At 44.1% G+C, this 21,594-nt stretch overlaps 1 protein-coding gene across 2 annotated transcripts in view; it reads right to left on the bottom strand.

The window, feature by feature from the left end:
* PARN (poly(A)-specific ribonuclease) overlaps positions 1–21,594 on the bottom strand; it is a 156,995-nt gene that overhangs the window by 4,919 nt on the left and 130,482 nt on the right. Inside the window, exon 23 of one of the 2 annotated variants that reach the window (XM_032327095.1) lies at positions 4,355–4,548. In XM_032327095.1, coding sequence (XP_032182986.1) covers positions 4,355–4,548 — 194 coding nt within the window. Of the gene's footprint in view, positions 1–4,354; positions 4,549–21,594 lie in introns of those variants that run through there. The other variant, XR_004281745.1, reaches the window with a different exon arrangement.

Genomic DNA, 21,594 nt, shown 5'->3' with positions numbered 1-21,594 from the left:
TCCCGGGGTGGAGGGCTGCCGGGGGAACAAGGACTGAGCAGCAGACTGGCCCACCACACAGCATAAAGGCCACACGGAGGCTGTCAGCCACATTTTAATTGAGGGCTTCGAAAGTTCCTTGGCTACACTTCCTGAGCCTGGATGGTCAGCAACTGCAGACCACCGCTCAGGTCCTAAATTTTCATACTGTAACCTTAAGGATGGAAGCTTGAAAAGTTCAATGGATTACTCAAGACTCCAATGATACTCCTGGTTCTTGGCAAACATTTTAAGGTCTGCTGTGTTGTGTTTTCAGTGGAAGAAGGAAAAGACTTGTAGCAGCCTCTCTAGGACATGACACAAAAAATCACCAGGAATCGTTGGCATCTTGGGCACTTTTCTGCCAAAGCCAATAGGGCATGAGAGAACTCTGGCTACTGGACCGTCTGACGATATTTTGAGATTGGGCAGTCTGGTCAGCGACAGGACACTGAAACACAATTCACTCATCAGCAAGAACGAGTGTGCTATGGACACCCGTCCAATAAACCCTGTCTGGGGAACATCACCTAGGGGTACTTCAGTGCAGCCCGAATGGCACACAGAACTCTGGTTCTTTACCTACAAGCAGAGAACGTACCTTGAATTCCCCCGAGGAAAAGTAGATAGCGCCACCAATTTAGCTAATCCTACTAGATAGAAAAGCAACGGGCTCGTGTTCTATGTTTGTAGCCTGGACACTGGACAGAAACAACACTTAGGAGAAAAATATTTGCTAAGTATATAATATGTACATAGTAAACTCCTAAAGAGAACGGTCGCTTGGGTCTCATGACTTCATCACGAGCAAGTCCAAGTTGGCAACTGTTTCCTGCTCTTGACCGGCTGCCAGAAAAGCCATCTTTATGTAAAGGGTCCTCCGCTTCTTCTAAAGTTTGGATCAATTTCACATCTGCACAGCGGTACAACGTGGGGATTCCAGATCAGACCGCCCTCCCCAGTGCCCCCAGTACCAGTTATACCGGACTTCGCAAGTCTGAATTCTTTGGACCTGTTTCCTCTCCAGAAATTGGAAATACTGGTATCTATTCTTGACCGGGTTTTTATAAGGAATAGACAGTAAAGGAGGCTCCTGGCACAATGCCTGCTACAGGATATAAACTAGGAACAGTCAGTCATTCCTTTTGTAATTTAAGTCATTCTGCTAGCTGAGAAGGGGTCTAGGACTGAGCTCTTAATGCATCTTCGATATTAAAATGTGTAACTAAGACAGACGACACTGTTATGTGTGGGATTTACTGAGCACCAACTGTCCCGGGACTGCTACAATACACAATATTCTCTGGTCCGACTTTTTGCGACTCCCTCCTGGGAAAACAGAAACCTCCCTCCCAGGTCAAACAGTGTCTTTTATATTTCTCATGCCTCCGCCAACCCAACACACCTTCGTGAATCACCTGCGGCCCTGTCAAGAGACTCTGGCCAGGAGGAGAGCTCAGACAGGACGCCTGAGAACCTGTCTCTGCAGGTCAGACTTTCCCACGCCCTACCGAACTGTCCCACCAGGTGGCTGCCAACACCCCAACTGGGGCGTCACAGCTCCTGGAACCCTCTGAACCCTTGAGTGCTTAATACAGACCCTACATAGGTCCAGACCTTTGTATTCTCACTCACTACAGCACCTTATGACAGTCCGTGAGCAGTCAAAACTGGTCAACGCCACAGGCTCAGAGCCCGGTTACCTCACCCGACATCCTGCCGGGAATAGTAGCGCTAAACGCTTACAATAATACAGCCAAGAAGGACCTGTGAAACTTCTAGCTTTGTGCTGCTACAAGGCCTCATCCGGTGAATGGTGCCCCAGAAGCGCCATCCGCTCCATTCTCTGATTCAATTAAAAGCTGTCAAGATGTTTCTCTCTTTCTCTTTTAGCGGGACTGACAAAGAAGTACAAAATCTATCATTTTTTTTTTCTTTTTTAGCTCAAATCTTGAGGCCGTGACAGCTTTCCTGTCAATGGGAGGAAAATAAAAACCTATTTTAATGACAGTATTATACATTCGAACCCCCAAATAACTCACAGAAAGTTTTCACTTAGAATGATGAAAGTTATAAAAGGAGCTAATCTATTCAGGCAGTCTATTATTAGGTATTTTAATGTTAATACCTGTAAGATTATGCTGAGATAGAGGAGGGGGAAAATACCTGTCATCTTGCGCCTGAGCTCTAACAGATAAGCTGAAAAATTCCGAAGAGACTGAGACAGGAAGGGAGGCAAGACAAGAGAAGACCCCACCCCCCAGCACGCTAGCCATGACCTCTAGAAGTCGTGCTGACATAGAGCGTGGAGGCTGGTTGAGCAGACACCATGCCACAGTGGTTAAGAAGGTTATCCCAGGTGAAGACGAAGGGTGTTACAGAATAAAACCTTCTCCCGTGCCCCATTTAGGGAACGGGACGGAAGCAAGTCAAGGAGAACACTGGGATTCAAGGAGGCAGCGGAAAGAGGCCGGGCTTCAAGCAAGCAGTTCGAGTTTTCAGTTAAAAGTTAAGCCTCAGCGTGGTGTATAAAAGCATATGCAATATTTCTGCTGCCTCTTTGGTTTCACTAGTAACAGTGAGATTCAGAAAACTCCCTGCCGTCAGATCGGGCCACATGTAAAAGGAAGAATTAATTTGAAACACAGTGAAGGCTTAGCTTGGGTATGAATCAAGTTCCGTGGCTTTCCTACACCTTCCTTTGATCTGACTGTTGGTTCTGCTCGCTGGGGAGACCAGCCTGCTGTGAGATAAAGGAGAGGGGCCCTCCAGGCGGGGTCAGCAGCCCTCTTATCCTGGGCAGACAGGCAGTGGCGGAACCGTGCAGGAGAACACCTGCTCTCTTGCAGGACAGACTGAAGGACTCTGTGACCTTGGGCAAGTCACGGTTACCCTTCACGCCTGCAATCTCTTAACTGTGAAACAGACCTTGAGGACCACCTCAGAATGTTAAAAGAAAGAACTCCCACCCAGTGTGAAATGCCCCGCCGGCCCTGAGCAAGAAGCAGTCAGCGAGGGCTTTAACTGTTGTCCCCAGCAGCTGTGGGACCCGGTAGGTGACTGCTGGATCTCCCCAGCCCCCGGGGAACTGGCCCGGCCGACCATCGAGACCTTCCCTCATGTTGCAGTCCAGCAGTGTAGAAGGCCTGAGCACAGGGGGTGAGTTTGGTCATGAGCCGCCTCCCCCCGCGCCATGGCATCTGGGTGACGGAGAGAGTGTGGGATTTGGCCTCGGGCAGGCCTAGACTTACCTTCTGGTGCTAACTATATGGACCTACGCGTGTTTCTAAACCTCTCTGAGCCAGACACCTGCGTCCCTAAGACAGGATGGTAATCCCCTACGTCAGGGCTTTTGTGAGAAGGGAAGGCTCCCACTACAGCTCTTCGCACATACGAGGCTCTCAACACAGGGTAGCTTCTGGTTTCCTTTGCTCCTTATGTAATTCTGCGTATGAGAGAGAAATCCGGGCTGCCTGGCAAAGTTTTGCTGGGAACGGTGAAAACGCTGCCACTGAAAATAACATGTGTAGGAGGAGGGCTCTGTGCAAATTTAAATGCACATTTAAGATACTAGGCTACTTACACACATCAGCAAAACCTCTAAACCATGGAGGAAAGGAAGAGTATTACCAAAATGGAGTAACCATCTTTAACTGAGAAGGCCCCTGCCAAGCCCTCCTCTATCAAGAGACAGAGCTTTTTAGGGATTCCTTAAATTAAATGGATCCTAAAAAGCATCTGGTCCCGTGGAAAACTACAGCAGTCCCCCTCATCTGCGGGGGACACAGTCCAAAACACGCAGTGTGTGCCTGAAACTTCCGGTAGTACCAGCCCCCCGCAGACTCCATGTTATTTCTGGTACATCCACAGCTGTGACAAGGCTGAATTGATAAATGGGGCACAGTAAGAGATTAACAAGCGCTAATAACCAGAGAGAACAATGACAACAAATGTAGTGTCACAAAAGTCGTGTGAACTGGTTTCTCTCAAAAAAATCTTACTGTCCTGGACTCACCCTGCTTCTTGTGCTGATGTGAGATGATCAAGTGTCCTTGTGAGAGGACAAGTGAGGGCAATGACAAAGGCATGGTGATCTAGCCTTAGGCTACCAGTGACCTTCTGGTGATACGTATGACAGAAGGATCCCCTGCTTTCAGACTGTGGTTGACTCTGGGAAACCGTGGATAAAGGGGTTGATGGCAGGAGTGGGGGAGATTACTGGACATGGGCTTTGCCACCAACCGAAGCCCCGCCATCATTTCTCCCCCCAAACTATGAGTTTCTAGAGCATTAAAGAGTACACAACCCCAGAACTCTACTGAGATCTTCTACAAACCTGCTGGTGAAAGGTCTTTCTTCATTCTTTTTAACTTCTTGGCCTTTTTCCTTCCCTCGGAGACAGGTTCTGCACAGGACTCTGTCTGCTCGAGCTCAGCGTCAGAAATCTCCCCCGATACTCTGGCCTCCAAGTCAGCTTCTGCTGGGCTGGGACTCAGGCTTCTCTTTTCTACGGTGCCGGTGGCTGTAAGACTGAAACACACACAATGGAATGACATGAAAGGTGTTGGGAGTAACAGAAACACTAGCCTATAGAATGTCTTCGCACTCTGAAGCCTGTTACCACTTAACCAGCAGCCAACAACCCGGGCGGCTGCCACCTGTACGTGACTGTTAAAGACCTAACTGTTAAAGACAGTTAAAGACCTGAAAGAACCGAAGTCTGAAGGTTTCCCGTGGTGACAAGCTTATTCAGAAGCAAGTTCTGTGTTCTGTTTGTGTAGAGACACAGACGAATCTGAATTCTTCTCAGCGCTTCCAAGAACGAAATTTTTTTAAAGATTTTATTTATTTGAGAGAGAAAGAGCATTAGTGGGGGGCGGGGGAGGGGCAGAGGGAGAAGCTGACACCCCGCTGAGCAGGGAGCCCGATGCAGGGCGCGATCCCAGGGCACTGAGATCATGACCTGAGCTGAAGGCTGAGGCTTAACCCACTGTGCCACCCAGGCGCCCCTTGAAGCACCAAATTTTAAAGAAAATTCCTGGTTTCTGTTTTTGTGGAGCTCCTACAGTAGAAGAGCAGACTAGAAGAGTAGAGCTGCCATAATAAAATAAGAGTTCTTGGTGGTACCGAAGCGGAAGACGGCACGGTTACCCTCACGACTGCCTAACGCACGCACAGCGCAACACACGAGAGCGTGAGCGTGTCAGCGATCACGTTGCTCGGCATCGGACTACACTGACAGGGCGTGGCCCACCTCCACAGAGTTCTCGTCTGTTCCAAAACGGTGACTTGTCAAATTTATAATTAAACCCGGCTTCACTTTGAAAGCTTCATAGGATGTGACATGTTGAATTAAATCCAATTACATGTCCTGATTTTTCCTTGAGGAAAAGTATGTTCCCTGAAATAGAACTTGATGAGAACAGAGACCGCGTGGCCAATGTGAGTCCTGTCTCCTCTAAACGGGTCCTATAAATAGATTTTTTATGGTGGCCCCCAAGTTATGAGAAACATCTAAAAATCAAGTCATTCCACCTAAGGGAGGCCATTCGAGTACAGAGAGGGGGCGGGGAGGGAGCGAGCGAGGGAAAGCGCGCATGCCCCTGATTAAGCCTCTTCTAAGGAAGTGCATACTTAAAATGTTACATATAAAAAAACACTCTGGCTTCCCAGTCATCCCAATTCCAATTCCTCCATGGAGTCCTGCACTCCCATCTCTGTTTTTTGTACCTGTTCACTCATGTGAAAAAAAAGAATAAACTGTTTTCCTGGTGGTTCTTGAAAGCCACAGGAGGCAGAACGCACGACTCTTACAGCTGGCTGGTCTGCTTCCGCCTGTCCTCTTCTCCACATATATCACACAGACTTCTCCGAAACACCTCTTTTATTGAGGGGACACAACGAAAAGGGGGGAAATAAGTAATATTTTGGGGACATTATTAAATATGCATGTGAAAGTTTACTGCTTAAAAACTGATTACTACCTTCAAAAGGTTTTCTTTTTAAAAACATTTTATTGGGGCGCCTGGGTGGCTCAGTGGGTTAAAGGCTCTGCCTTCGGTTCAGGTCATGATCTCAGGGTCCTGGGATCGAGTCCCGCACTGGGCTCTCTGCTTGGTGGGGGGCCTGCTTCCCTCGCTCTCTCTCTCTCTCTCTCTGCCTACTTGTGATCTCCGTCTGTCAAATAAATAAATAAAATCTTTTAAAAAATTTTAAAAATAAATAAAAAATAAAAACATTGAATTTATTTGGGGGGACAAAGGGAGAGGGAGAGAGAGAGAATCTCAAGCAGACACAGGGCTCCCTCTCATGACTCTGAGCCAAAACCAAGAGCTGGGACACTTAACAGACGGAGCAACCCAGGCACCCTACCCTTAAAACAGTCCTCTTAAAGACAAAAATAATTTTGGCTGGTTTCTGAAAATCTGGAAAATTCAAAAAGTGTCAGAAAATAATAAGGACCCACTGTTCCACCACAAAAGGGGAACAGGCCTAAAAATTCCTCTGTGTTGTAAATCCTGGAGCCTGGTAGCCTCTAAGATGTAAATGTTTAATGAAAACTCAGTTGGGACTTCAAGAAAGACAAGGTCCAGAAATAGCCCCAACTGCATATAGAAATCTAGTGTACAATGAAGGTCGTATTTCACATTACTGGGACAAAGATGAACTTTAAAGAAATAGTGTCGGGATAACTGGAAAAGGATAAATTAGACCCCAAATTCCTCACTTGGTACAAAAGCATAAACACCAAACAGATCGGATATCTACATGCCCAAAATGAAAAATGGGTGAATTCCTCCAAAATCTGAGTGTACAAAAAGGCTTTCTCACGGGGGTAGCTGGGTGGTTCAGTGGGTTAAGCCACTGCCTTTGGCTTGGGTCGTGATCCCAGGGTCCTGGGATCGAGTCCCACATCGGGCTCTCTGCTCGGTGGGGAGCCTGCTTCCCTCTCTCTCTCTCTGCCTGCCTCTCTGCCTACTTGTGATTTCTCTCTGTCAAATAAATAAATAAAATCTTAAAAAAAAAAAGGCTTTCTCACTATGACTTGTAATTCAGACACAGTAAAAAAAAAAAAAAAAAGTACCAATTTGATCTCCTAAACATTTTTTTTTTTTTTTTTTTGCACAGCGGTCAGTAAGATAAGCCAAGTCACAAGACGGATGAGAAACTAGGGAAAAGTATCTGTAGCGTAGATCATAGATAAAAGGTTAATGTCCCTGATACACAAATAACTCTCAAACCGGAGAGAGTCAGGGCAAAGCCACGATCTCACTGTTAGAGAGAGGAGTGTGGCCACATCTAACAAAACCCGGTATTTATTTACCCTTTGAGTCCACAGGCACACTTTTCGGAACATGAAAGACACAGGTCCACCAGTGAACAAATACATACGCACAGGTCATTCCCTGCAGCTTTCTCTGAAATTACCAAATACCGCCAAGCCAAAATAAAACGCCTAAATGTCGAGGTATCGGAAATTGGTTAAATAAACTGTGATACGTACAATCAGGGAAGTTCTGAGCCATTATAAGAGAGAATGGAGACCTCAAAGATCAGACAGGGAATGACTTCTAGTAAAAAACAAACAAATAAACCCACAAAAAAACCAAGGTGGGGAAAAAAGCAAAGTGCAAAAGAGCCATTTATAAACCCAGTGCTCACCACCTTCAGTAAGGAAGGGGGAAGAACTCAAATCCTGAGGTCTTCAGGGGTTTGCTTCTGTTGCTGAATGAGTGACGCCAATTCTGAAAATACCGAGATGTGTTTCAGTACCGAGCAAAGCCGTAAACACGCGGATGTTGGAAGCCAGACACACCAATACTGGGGTGTGGGAAGAAAAGAAGAACCCTGTGGAGATGAAATGAAATGGGAGACAGACTCAAGATTTTAGACTCAAGATTTTAACATAAATAAGTATGTGTCTATGTGTGCACTCATGTTTGGGGGATGTATGTGTGTATATCCAAGCATTACCACCGAAAAGGGCGTAGAAGCAAAGAAATCTCAGTAGCGGTGAGCACATCTGGTGTCCACATCTTAATTTCTAATACCGTACTTTAAAAACAAACAAACAAACAACAAAACAAAACAAAACCCAGGGCTTCCGGAAGAACTGGCTGATTCCACAGCTGGGGTTACTGGAGGCCTGAGATGAGACTGGAACATCTTGCGATATGAGAAAGCAGGAAAGTGCGGAAGATGTACGGAGGTGTGTCACGAGGACCGAGGCCCAGCTGGGGAGGGCTCTCACCGGCCAGGTATCAGAGCACCAAAGTAAGAGGCAGTAACGGGTTCTGAACTGAAGAAACAGGAAGCTGTGTGTTTACGTAACACAGGACACAAAGGGAGGGGGAGAGGGAGGAAGAAGGAAGGAAGAGCTCTTAGGCGGGATACTGACTAGGAACCCGTAATGGGGAAGAGAAATGGAGCTGTTAGCTGACCCCTCTGCAACCCTCCCATGAAGGATGGTTGAGGCAAACGCGCCGGCAGCTGCTCCACACGGGGGTTGTTCTGGTGGCGAGGAGGGTATCTGCACGGTCTGGAAGAGTCTCCCCTCTCCCAGGGCCTGCACTGCAGTCCGGACTGTGGAACTGAAATGTCACCGTGAAGAAACATCAGACAAACCCAAATGGAAGATACCTTCCTGAAAAAGAGCGGTCGGGGAGGGGTTGGTGTTCCTCAACAGTGTCACCGTCCTCAGAGACTAAAGGGATATGAAAACTGGATGCAATACGTTATTATAGACTGGGCCTTATAATGGGGGGGCAGTGATGCAGATAATACGAGATCAGATACTAAAATGTGGATATGAGCAGTAGAGCATCGTATCAATGGTAAATTACTATGGTTGGTCACTGTACTACAGGTGTGTAAGGAAATACACTCTTACTTAGTGGACCGAGGGACAAAGGACCATGATTATTTAATTCCCTTTCAGGTGGTTCAGGGGGAAAAAGTATGTTGGGGGTCAAACTAGGAGGTCAAATGCAGAATTTTGCTACAAGGATAAGGTACTGATTATGCAGCCAGTGGAAATCAAATTCTTCTAGGGTGACTATCTCCATTAACTTCTTCCTTTCAGTAGGGAAGGGAAAAAAAAAAAAAGGTTGCTAAGGGGTGGTATTTACAAGTTCCTGCAAACACCTGTAAAACCACAAAAATCTGGCTGCCCCATAAAGTTTCCCTCTCTTTCTTTTAAATGAGGGCATTCTTTACACGCAATGAAATTTGCTCAATTTCTGGAATTGCATACAACGACATAAACACCAGAACAGCCAAGACACAGAACGGTTCCCTTTAAGAAGATTCCTTGTGCCACTGTGCACTGAACTCTCTTGCCAGCAAACATGGATCTGCTTGCAGACACTACATTCTGCCTCTTCTGGAAAGTTCACACAAATGAAATTGTACAGTATTTAATCCTCCGTGTTTGCCTCTTTTACTTCACATGACGCCCTGAGAACCAGCCACACTGCTGGTGGTCCTGGTATTTTACCCCCATCACTGAGTTGTCGTATTTCCCGGTACGGCTATACCACGATTCATTTACTCGTTTACCAGTTGACGGACATTTGGGCTGCTTCCAATATTCTGCTATTATCAATAATAACACTATGAACGTCTACGTAAAGGCTTTTCTGAGTTTTATTTTATTTATTTATTTTTAAAGATTTTATTTATTTATTTGACACAGAAAGAGAGATTGCAAGTAGGCAGAGAGGCAGGCACAGAGAGAGGGGGAAGCAGGCTCCCCACTGAGCAAAGAGCCCGATGCGGGGCTTGAACCTAGGGCCCTGAGATCATGACCTGAGCTGAAGGCAGAGGCTTAACCCACTGAGCCACCCAGGTGCCCCAAGAATTTTTTTTTTTTTTTTTTTAATCACGGTAAAATACACACCACAGAAAACTTGGCCATGTCAACCACTGCAAGCACACAGCTCAGTGCTGTTAAGTATACTTCCAACGTTGTGCAACCACCACGACTCCCCATCTCCAGGACCCTCTTCATCTTGCGAAACTGAAACCCTGTACCCATTAAACAGTAACTCCCCATTCTCCCTTCCCCCCAGCCCCTGGCAACCACCATTCTTTCTGCCTCTTGGATTCTTACTCGTCTGAGTATACTTACTGAAAAATATATTTACACTTACTAAGTATTACTTACTTACTCGTAGAGGTGGAACCACAGAGTATTGTCTCTTTTTGTGACTGGCTTATTTCATGTAGCACAACGTCAAGCAAGGTTCATTCATGTTGAAACAGGTGTCAGAAACACCTTCCCTTTTATGGCTGAACAATATTTCATCGTGCGGATATACCACATTTTGCTCATCCATTCACCTGGCAGTGGACACCTACCATGCTTCCAGACTTCAGCTGTGAAAAATACTAATAGGAACAGGGTGCACAAACAGCTCTCCAAGACCCTGCTTTCCATTCCTTTGGGCATATGCCAAGAAGTGGAATTGCTGAATCACATGGTAAGTTTGCTTTTAGTTTTCGAGGTAGCCTCCTGCTATTTTCACAGCAACATTCCCACAAGAGTGTATGAGGCTCCCGTTTCTCCATATCCTCGTTAACACTTGTTCTATTCTGGGTTTTTGATGGTAGCCATGTTAATGGGTATAAGGTGTTATCTCATTGTGGTTTTGATATGCATTCCCCAGTGATCAGTGATGTAAGAATCTTTTCATGAGTTAATTGGCCATTCATTTATCTTCTTTAGAGATACAGCTAATGCAAGTTCTTTGCCCATTTTTGAATTGGGTTGGTTTTTGTTGTTTCTGTTGAGTTTTAGTTCCTCATACATTCTAGATAGTTATCCCTTATCAGATATAGACGTTCATTTTGTATATGGTGTGAGGTAAGGGTCCAACTTTATTCTTTTGTGTGTGGATATTCCATTTACCCAACACCGTTTACTGAAAAGATTGTCCTTTCCCCATTGCACGGTTTTGCCATTCTTACTGAAAATGATCTGACAGTTCAGGTGAAGGTTTATTTCTGGGTTCTCTATGCTATTCCATCCACTCTATATCTGTCTTTATGTCAATAACACACTGTTTTGGTTACTGTAGTTTTTTTTTTTTTTTCAAAATTTTATTTATTTATTTGGCAGACAGAGATCACAAGTAGGCAGAGAAGCAGGCAGAGAGAGAGGAGGAAGCAGGCTCCCCGCTGAGCAGAGAGTCCGACGCGGGGCTCCATCCCAAGATCCGAGCCAAAGGCAGAGGCTTTAACCTACTGAGCCACCCAGGTGCCCCTGGTTACTGTAGTTTTGCAGTAAGTTTTAAATCAGCAAGTGTTATTAGTCCTTCTAATCTGTTTTTTTTTTTTTTTTTAAGATTTTATTTATTTGACAGAGAGAGAGATCAAAAGTAGGCAGAGAGGCAGGCAGGAGAGGGAGAGGAGGAAGCAGGCTTCCTGCTGAGCAGGAGTCCGATGTGGGGCTTGATCCTAGGACCCTGAGATCATGACCTGAGCTGAAGGCAGAGGCTTAACTCACTGAGACACCCAGGTGCCCCCAAATCTGTTCTTTTTCAAGATTGTTTTAGCCATCTAGGATACCTTGGGAATCCATAGGAATTTTAGGATGGATTTTTCTATGTCTGCAAAAAAATGTCACTGGGATTTTGACAGGAATTGCAGTGAATACATAGATCACTTTGGTCAACCCTGTAATCTTGATAATATCAGGTTTTCAAATTCATGAACCTGGGGTATGGGCTGTCTTTTCATTTATGTAGATCTTTCATTTCGTTCAGCAATGTTTTTTTATAGATGGTAGGAAAGAGCTTTCTCCATTCTTCTCTTCTTATAAGGGTACTAATCCCGACATGAGGCCCCCATCCTCATGGCTCCAGCTAACTCTGACTACCTCCCAAAGATCCCATCTCCTAATTCCATCAAATTGGGGATTAGGGATTAATATAAGAATTTGGGGGTGTGGGTGCCATGATTCAGACTGTAGCACAGGTCCACTAAAATTTTTTTTCTATTTTTTCTTCTAGAAATCTTAGAGTTCTAATTGTTACGTTTAAGTCTACAAGTCATTTCAGGTTCATTATGTATATGGTGTGACTTAAGAGTAGAAGTTCAATTTTTGCATACCACTATGCAATTGTTTCAGGTTTATTTGTTTTTTTTTTTGTTTTTGGAATTATTTATTTATTTTTTTCGGAATTATTTACTGACAAAACTAACTTCGCCTGCACTTTTGTCAGGAATTTTAAAAATTTCCAAATTCCTGAAAGTTACTGATCTTCAAAACTTGAGACCAAGAAATCAGAATTCCTGAATTGTAAATTATTCTGTATTTTTCAGAGCACTTGACTTCACGTTTTTAAATAATGAGTTATAATCATAAACAATCAATCACTTTTCTGTGACAGGATTATATTTAAAGTTTCAGGGGTTAGTTCTGTAAAATATGATATAATAACAAGTGTATGGTTATTATTATGAATCATACACTGCAACAAAATTATGTATTTCAATAACATGCAAAAAATAATCTCTACTTAATATAGGCATTTGGTAAAAGAAAACATTAAAAGAATAAAACATAAGCACTGAATGAACATAAGCACTAAATAAATCTTTAAAAAATAAAAATAAAAATTGGAAGAGGTCACAAATATTTAAAAGATTTTTCTTTTTAAGATTTTATTTATTTATTTGACAGGCAGAGATCACAAGTAGGCAGAGAGGCAGGCAGAGAGAGAGGGGGAGGCAGGCTCCCTGCTGAGCAGAGAGCCCTATGCGGGGCTCCATCTCAGGACCCTGGGATGATGACCTGAGCTGAAGGCAGAGGCTTAACCCACTGAGCCACCCAGGCGCCCCTGAAAGCTTTTTTTAAAAAAGATTTTATTTATTTGATAGAGATCACAAGTAGCAGAGAGGCAGGCAGAGAGAGAGAAGGGGAAGCAGACTCCCTGCTGAGCAGAGAGCCCAATGGAGGGCTGGCGCCCAGGACCCTAAGATCATGACCTGAGCCAAAGGCAGGGCTTTAACCCACTGAGCCACCCAGGTGCCTCTTAAAAGTTATCCTCAAGTGAGATTTTAAAACACACAAGTATTAATTGCTTGGATTAAGTATTAATATTTGTCATAAGACAAATATTCCAGATGTAGAGAAGTTTCTTTCATGTTGTGCTAATGTTGGTCATATGGTTCTGAGTGTGTCCAAAGCAAATACAAGTTGGGCGTTAGACTACATATGGCCCCATATATGCTCATTTCCTCTTTGAGGGATGAACATATTTTGTCTGCTTGCCCTGATTTTGGTTTGGCTGTTAAAAATGATACTGCTTGTCCTAATTCAGATCTCAGATGAGCTGATTTCACATCAAAGTGTTCCAGGATCCTTGTTTACAGCCTGCCTTTGCATTTCTTCTGTGAAAGTAATTACAAAGAACTATAGCCTTAGGGCAAATATCCAAACACGAAAACACCACTGGATTCTATTAAGATAACGTAATATCTGGGTATCCTAGCAAGGTTAACAGCACTATTACTACACAGAAACATGTTTCAGAACTGCCAATTTAAAGACTGCCCCCAAAACTTAGTATTTCTTGGAACGAGATTCGCCGGATTTTCATAAAGTGTACTAATATGTGTAAAGTCATTACTAAATCTGTGTTTACAAAAATGACCCATCGGGAGTGGCAGACAGGGGTACAAACATATATGTTTAACAACCCGCCAGCAGCAAATAAGAAGGACAGATCTGGTCGTGGCCCCTTCTCTCCCATACCCTCTGTCCTGCTGACCGTAACCTTTGACACCGATTCCGCTCTTTCTTTCAACGTCATGTCCATGGGTTCCTTTGAACTGGTAATACCTATGTTGGTGGTTAAACTTGAACACCCACAGATTTTCCTTCCCTTTATCCTGATTTCTGGACGGATTTTTTTCTCACATTTTGGAGTGACATAAAGATCCCTAGAAATGTCAGGAATGGATTCCTGCATGGGGACGCTGCTGGAAATCAAGGGATCACTAATGTGTGGTTGTGCTTTGGGGCACTCAATCCTGTTTTCGTTATCTACTTATCTTTCCTGTGCGGGCACCACACTGTTATTATACCTGTAGCTTTACAGTATGTCTTAAAGACAGGCTAAGTCCTTCTGTCTGCTGGAGGGTTCACCCTGCTGGATAAAAGAGCCGCCTTTCATTTTAAACATTTTTAAAGATTTCATTCAGTTATTTGACAGACAGAGATCACAAGTAGGCGGAGAGGCAGGCAGAGAGAGAATGGGGGGAAGCAGTCTCCCTGCTGAGCAGAGAGCCCGATGCGGGGCTCCATCCCAGGACCCCGGAATCATAACCTGAGCCGAAGGCAGAGGCTTTAATCCACTGAGCCACTCAGGCGCCCCAGCCACCTTTCAATTTAAAGGGTCGCCCAGTTTAGAAAATTCTCGTTTGATACTTCCAGATGACCATTCTAAGCGTCATGTGGGCTTTTATTCCCATTTTACAGGCAAGGTCCCTCACCCTCAGTGACTTGTTCCCAGTCAAAGAGCTGATTGAGTAGACCTGAGACAGTCTTCCAGGTCCGGGTTCTTGGCACTGCTTCACGGCCTCTCCACCACCCAGTCCCATGTTCCAGGACCAGTTCTTCCTATGAGGTCTTACCTCCAAAGACCCCCTCCGAAGGGCTTTCCCAGGCCCCCTGCAGAGACCAAGCATCCCTGATTCTCCAGCATTTATCCCTCTATTTTGTTTTCCTCCTATGACTCATCTCTGTCTGCACTTCTTATTCACTTCTTGTTTATTCTCTTCCTCTCTGCCACCAGAATGTTTGGCAAGAAAGGGATCTCGCGCTTCTTATGGGGCATGGGGCTTCTCAGGACCTGGCCAGGGGCCACCAAGTCAGTCAGGCCTCTGCAGTCAAGGTTTGTAGAGTGGATGGAATAGATGAAATCAGTGAATGCTTCCACCCCAAGAGCAATAATGCAAATGACAAACAGCAAACTGCTTATTTCCTCCTGAATTATATGTGCTATTAACAGGGTTTACATCCTAGTAGACAGTCAACTTCCCCGCACCCCTACTAGATAAAGCTACGGGAAAGTAGGAATGTCCCTCTGTGTACAAACTACCTCACAAAGCAAAATGAACTGGAAAAATCTGGGGAAGTGGGAGCTAGAAAATGCATTTTTACTGTTTTCCCAAACTCGCATACTGAATTCAAATACCATGAGCATGACTGTTCTGTGTTTGCGGGCATGATCTGGGTCGATAAGGGGAGGATGTTTGAGAGCCTATGCTCAATTCAGAAGGCAAGGCTGTGGAGATGGCTGATGAGCTGTGACTTTCATGTCTACCAAAGAATTTGAATTGAAAAGCAAAAATAGGATCAAATAAGGTATGCCTGTATGACAGCTACCTGGGAATAAAGGGTTATCTCTTGCGGAATGAGAGTCAGGGGAAGAGTAGGGAAAGAGAAGTCATGAGTATGTTGTGTAAGACTGTGGCTCTGGCCTAGGTATAAAGTTTATTTTTAAATATGAGATTGGCCTAAATAAAAGAAAAATTTGTTTCTGGGTTCCAAAAAATCAATGGCACTCGACTGGAACTTTTTGCGAGAACCCGATTTGAATCCGGCTAAATGATCCCCTATTGCTAACTCACGTTAATACAGGACAGCAAAGATAAATGGATGGTAAACATGAGAGAAATTAATACTAATTCCTAAATAAGGAACCTATACTCAACACAGAATTAGTTGAAGCTGAACTCAGAACATCTGAAATTTTCAGAGGCTAGGATGAAATTTACTTTTGCACTAAAATTTACTTTTGTCCCTGATGGAATGGATTTACTAAGCAAATCAGTAATGTAATAAAAACAAAACAACTCTTCCCACAGCAAAAGCCCAACTATTTCAGAAAATAAACTGCTTTTAAAAACTTTCCAGGAAGTTAAACACGACCAGTTGGACACATATATTTATCTGTAGAGGGATATAAATAACTTGACAAAGGCACAGAGAATAGGAGAGGCGGCATCAGAGGGCAGGATGTCAGCTCGTTTTGGAGACGACAAGTAGAAAGAAGAGTGCCAAAAAACTTTGCACAGAGGAGGAAACAGCAATCTAAGTGTTGTGTAAAAGTCTGATTCACCCCACAGAGCCCTGCAAAGTCTCAGCAAGTAACAGGCCCCAGATTCCTGAAACAAGTAGGTGATAAGCACCGGGGCTACGTTAACAGGAGGAAGGGCTACACTAGGGTCCCCACACCCAATCTTGGGAAGCCAGGGGACCAGCATTCTTCAGGCCAGCAGCAGCTGGACAGGAGGTTTACTCTGTGGAGAAACTGACCCTCTCACCGAGGGACCAAGTCCAACAGTGAAGAGTAGGCTGAGTAGGGCAGTAAGAAGTAATGAACGCGGCAAGCAGCATATCCTACATACTGAGAATTGAGGCCTCCAGCTTCCTTTTGCCATTCAGGACCCAAAGCACCAGCAGTCAGGCTTATGTTCCCCAAGCTGCAAGTCAGAAAATCAATGTCTAAAAAACCTTGAACTCTTACAACTAATATCACACTTAATGCAGAATGTTTTTGTCCTAAGATAAGGAATAAGACACATATGCTGGCTCTCACTATTTCTACTTAATACTGTACAAAAAGCCCTAGCCACAGCAATAAGACAAGAGAAAGAAATAAAATTTATATGGTCCACTGGACAGTGAGAAATACAGTTGCCTTTACTTGCATATGTGATTATCTAAACAGAAAGTACCAAATAGCTTATAAAAAGTATTAGAACTGGGATACTCAGTTGGTTAAGTGTCTGCCTTCAGCTGAGGCCGTGAACGCAGAGTCCTGGACTGAGTCCCATATTGGGCTCCCTGCTCAGCTGGGAGCCTGCTTTTCCCTCTCGTGCTCTTCTTGCTTGTTTCACAGAGAGTGAAACTTACTCTAATAAGTAAAGTCTTTTAAAAAAGAAGTTATTAGAATAAGTGAATTTAGTGAGGTTCAAGGATACGTATTTCTTTATATCAGAAATGAACTGGAAATTGAACTTTAAAATATATGATTTATGGGACGCCTGGCTGGCTCAGCCTGAAAAGCATGAGACTCTTGATCTCGGAGTCATGTGTATACCCCACGTTGGGTATACAAATTACTCTAAAAAAATAAATAAATGACTTATGATAGCATCAAAAAGCAAAATACTTAGCGACAATTCTAATAAAGCATATGTCAATTTTACATGCCAAAAACTACAATAAACTGATGAGAAAAATCAAAGAAAACCTAAATAGGGGAAAAGAAATACCACGTACATCAGTTGGAAGATTCAATACAGTTATGATGTCAATTCTCTCCAAAATGGTCTACAAATGCAACATAATCCCAGTAAAGTCTTAGCAGGGTTTTAGTAGACATCAACAAGTTAGCCCTAAACTTCGAAAAGTGAAAAACAAGGATGAAGGATTTAACATCTGATTTCAAGACTCCCTATAAAGCTATAGTAATCAAGACAGTGAAGGGGTGCCTGGGTGGCTCAGTAGGTTAAAACCTCTGCCTTCGGCTCAGGTTGTGATCTCACGGTCCTGGGATGGAGCCCTGCATCAGGCGCTCTCTCTGCCTGCTTCTCTGCCTACTTGTGATCTCTGTCTGTCAAATAAATAAATAAAATCTTAAAAAAAAAAAAAAAGAAAGAAAAAGACAGAGTGGTACTGGTAATAGGACAGATGGAGGGGTTCCTCGGTGGCTCAGTCAGTTAAGTGGCTGCCTTTGGCTTGGGTCATGGTCCCAGGGTTCTGGGACAGAGCCCCACATCAGGGTCCCTGCTCAGTGATGAGTCTGCTTCTCCCTCTCCCCCTGTTATCTTGCTCACTTTTGCTCTCTCTCAAATACATACATACATACATACATACATAAAATCTTAAAAAAAAAAAAAGGATAGATGTATAGACCAGTGGAAAAGAATGAGTCCAGAAAATGATCTATATATATATATAGCCACAGGTTTTTGACAAAGAAGTCAAAGTAATTCAACATAGAAAGGACAGTCTTTTCAAAAAATGGTGCAGAATGAATGGATATCTATATACCAAAAAAATGAATTTCAAATAGATCACATACCCAAACATAAAACAAAAATATTGTAAATGTGACAGGAAAAATAAGACAATCTTTCTGACTCTAGTTCACGCAAAGATTTCTTAAGTATATCACAAAAAAGCACAAGCCATAAAGAAAATTAGAAGCCTCAGAGAAAATATATGTAATTACAAATTACATCCTCCTCACCTCCTCACTCTACAGGGAAAAGACATCCGTAAGATGAGCCTCCACACCCAAAGCTTCTTATCCCTTTTTAGTCCATTTTTTTTAAAGTTTTTTTATTTATTTATCAGAGGTGGGGGGGGTAGAGAGCAAGCACAGGCAGACAGAATGGCAGGCAGAGGCAGAGGGAGAAGCAGGCTCCCCGCCGAGCAAGGAGCCTGATGTGGGACTCGATCCCAGGACGCTGGGATCATGACCTGAGCTGAAGGCAGCTGCTTAACCAACTGAGCCACCCAGGCGTCCCCTATTTTTTTTTTTAAGAGTTTATTTATTTGACAGAGATCACAAGTAGGCAGAGAGGCAGGCAAAGAGAGAGGAGGAAGCAGGCTCCCTGCTGAGCAGACAGCCTGATGCAGGCTCCATCCTAGGACCCTGGGATCATGACCTGGGCCGAAGGCAGAGGCTTTAATCCACTGAGCCACCCAGGGGCCCCTTTTTAGTTCATTCTTAAAGAATGACGGACAGCTGAAAATAGTCAAAATATTTGAAGAAAATCTTCGACATAATATACAAAACCCTAAACAGACTAACACACAAAGAAAAACAAAAACCTGAGGAAACAGAGACAACATAAGGTGCTAAGACAACTTTAAAAACTATAGGCAGTCTTTGCTTTGCACAAAGTATAGATACATAAAAATGACTGGACGTGCCTACTGTATTAGCAAGTCAATGGATAAACAGAAAAGCCAAGACGTAGCAATAATTACATTACTTGGAGAAAGTATCAAAAGAAAGAGTTGAAAGAGGCTGCCTCTGAGGGACAGGATTACTGTAACTTTTTATTATAAAATTTGTCTATTATTTGGCTTTAAAAAATGAAGCTCGTGTATTTCACTGAAAATATTCTAAAAGAAAAAAAAAGCCAAGGACTTCACAAAGATCTGCGTAACACTGTGAAAAACCCTTATACCAGCAGTATATCAGTACTTGTCTGGTTTTGTTAAGTGGGCACACTCAGCTCTGTTAGACTCATTGGCTTCATGACTTCTGGGTAAGACCTGCTTTTCTGACTTTCGAGTTCTCCTCGCTGAAGAGTCAGAGAGGGTGCATAAGGATCACCTCCAAGTGTCTTCCTGCTCTATGAGTATATGGCTTTATCAAGGAACACTTCTGCTCACACAGTTACAGATGGGATGGATTTTCTTTTCTTTTCTTTCTTTCTTTTTTTTTTTTTATATAGATTTTATTTATTTGACAGAGAGAGATCACAAGTAGGCAGAGAGGCAGGCAGAGAGAGAGAGAGAGGAGGAAGCAGGCTCCCTGCAGAGCAGTGAGCCCGATACGGAACTCGATCCCAGGATCCTGAGATCATGACGTGAGCCAAAGGCAGAGGCTTAACCCACTGAGCCACCCAGGCGCCCCTGGGACGGATTTTCTAAAAAAATCTAGCTCAGGGTGTCCGGGTGGCCCAGTGGGTTGGGCCTCTGCCTTCTGGTCGGGTCGTGATCTCAGGGTCCTGGGATCAAGCCCCACATCAGGCTCTCTGCTCACCGGGGAGCCTGCTTCCCCCCTCTCTCTGCCTGCCTCTCTGCCTGCTTGTGATCCCTGTCTTTCAAATAAATAAATAAATAAATAAGAAAATTAAAAAAAAAATCTAGCTCATTTCTTCACCAATGTCCTATAATCCAGACTAGTTTTCAATTTACACTTCCATTCATCTGAATTGGTACATCAAGGAGAAATGACAGCTAAGAAAAAATTCAAAACCAGTTACCTAAACATTTATAGCATCAACATCTTAATCCTACAGATGTCTTTTTTTTAAAGACATCTCATCTCTTTGAGAATTGCTATTTTTGGTGGTTTCTGTTTTTCTTATAAACCCACCAAATCCAACCTGAGAAGGAAAAAAAAAACCCAAAAAACCCCCATAATGTCAGCCGAGTTTTAGGCTCAAATTTGGAAGTGAGCTGTTTCACAGATGATGCAGAAGTAGGTAGGTGGGGCTACCCGATGCACCAAGGACCCGACCCTTCCTTGCTACGTGGGCACTCACCTTTCTCAGCTGCCCACCGTAGCCAAAATTATCCGAGCTAACAGAGACGGAGAAGCTGGAGATGAAAGAGGAAGATTAAAAAAAAAAAAAAGAAGAAAGAGAGAGATTTTCTTGTGTCATTCGTTCCTGGCTTGTCTTTAGCAAAGCAATTCAAAGTATTCTTAGCCTGACTTTATGTTGTTCAAAAGGAAAAAAAAAAGCAGTCTTTAGGGACTTTCCCAATCAGAAACTCAGTAGGAAGATAAGTTCCCAGAGTGTTCCGAGTTCTCTGGTTCATTCATTTATTTACACCTGTCTCTGAGTGACCGTGGGGCTTCATTGTTAGATGCTAGAAAGCAAAGATGAATAAATAATATCGTTTCACTTTCTACGGGAGTTCTCAAGGCAGAGAATTCCCAAGGCTCTTCCCAGGTGGCATGGAAGGCCTCTCAGAAGGCTCTTCTGATGGTGGGGAAGGATTACAATTGGGCATATGAGGAGGGAGCAGACACGCTGGGAACAGCACACATGGAAACTGGGATGAGAGAGGTGACCACCCGAATCCGGGTTCTGTCATTTACTGGTTTGGGGACTCCAGGCAGCTTCCCGTACTTCCACCGAGTCTCAGTCTCCCTAATTAAGAAACATGTTATTATAAGGATTAACAAAAAAAATCAAGCGCCAACAGCATAAATTACAGCGCCTGGCAAGGCAGACACCTGCATGCCAGCGCCTCCGCTGTTCCCTCCCTGGCCTGCTGGGGGCATGTTTCTGGAGAGGATGCTGATCCGAGTCATCAGAGGCAGGGGTCCAAATCCTTGGAAAGAGCCAGGCGAGGAGGAGAGACAGAGAGAAGGAAGAGTGTGAGCGGGAGGCACAAGCAGCCTGTGTGGGTTATATGGGCTGGCCCCGAGCTGCAAGGCAAGGCAAGGGCAAGGGCAAGGAGGGAAGTTTTCCAGCGGCCTCCCCCGGGCGCATGAAGCCATCCACTGCCACTTATGCACGGGTGCCTGGGACCTGCAGACCAGCAGAATCCAGCCCAAATGCCCTGCTCTGCTGGAAATGCACACGAGGCTTCTGGAAGACATGGTTCCATTTTTTTTCTCCATCATCCTAAAAACTTCAAATATACAGAAAAGTTTAAAGAAGAGCATGGTAAATGTCCATTTAGCTACCACTTAGGTTCTAGAATGAGTTCTAGTTTGGGATTGAGGATTTGAAAATGTACAGCCCCTTTTAGCTCTTCTGCATCTGGGAGAAGGGGCACAAAAGGGAGGACAGGAACGCTTCCAT

This window comes from Mustela erminea, chromosome 20 (genome assembly GCF_009829155.1).
Source record: "Mustela erminea isolate mMusErm1 chromosome 20, mMusErm1.Pri, whole genome shotgun sequence".
Classification (NCBI taxonomy): domain Eukaryota; kingdom Metazoa; phylum Chordata; class Mammalia; order Carnivora; family Mustelidae; genus Mustela; species Mustela erminea.
This window is presented reverse-complemented; position numbering and strand designations above follow the sequence as displayed.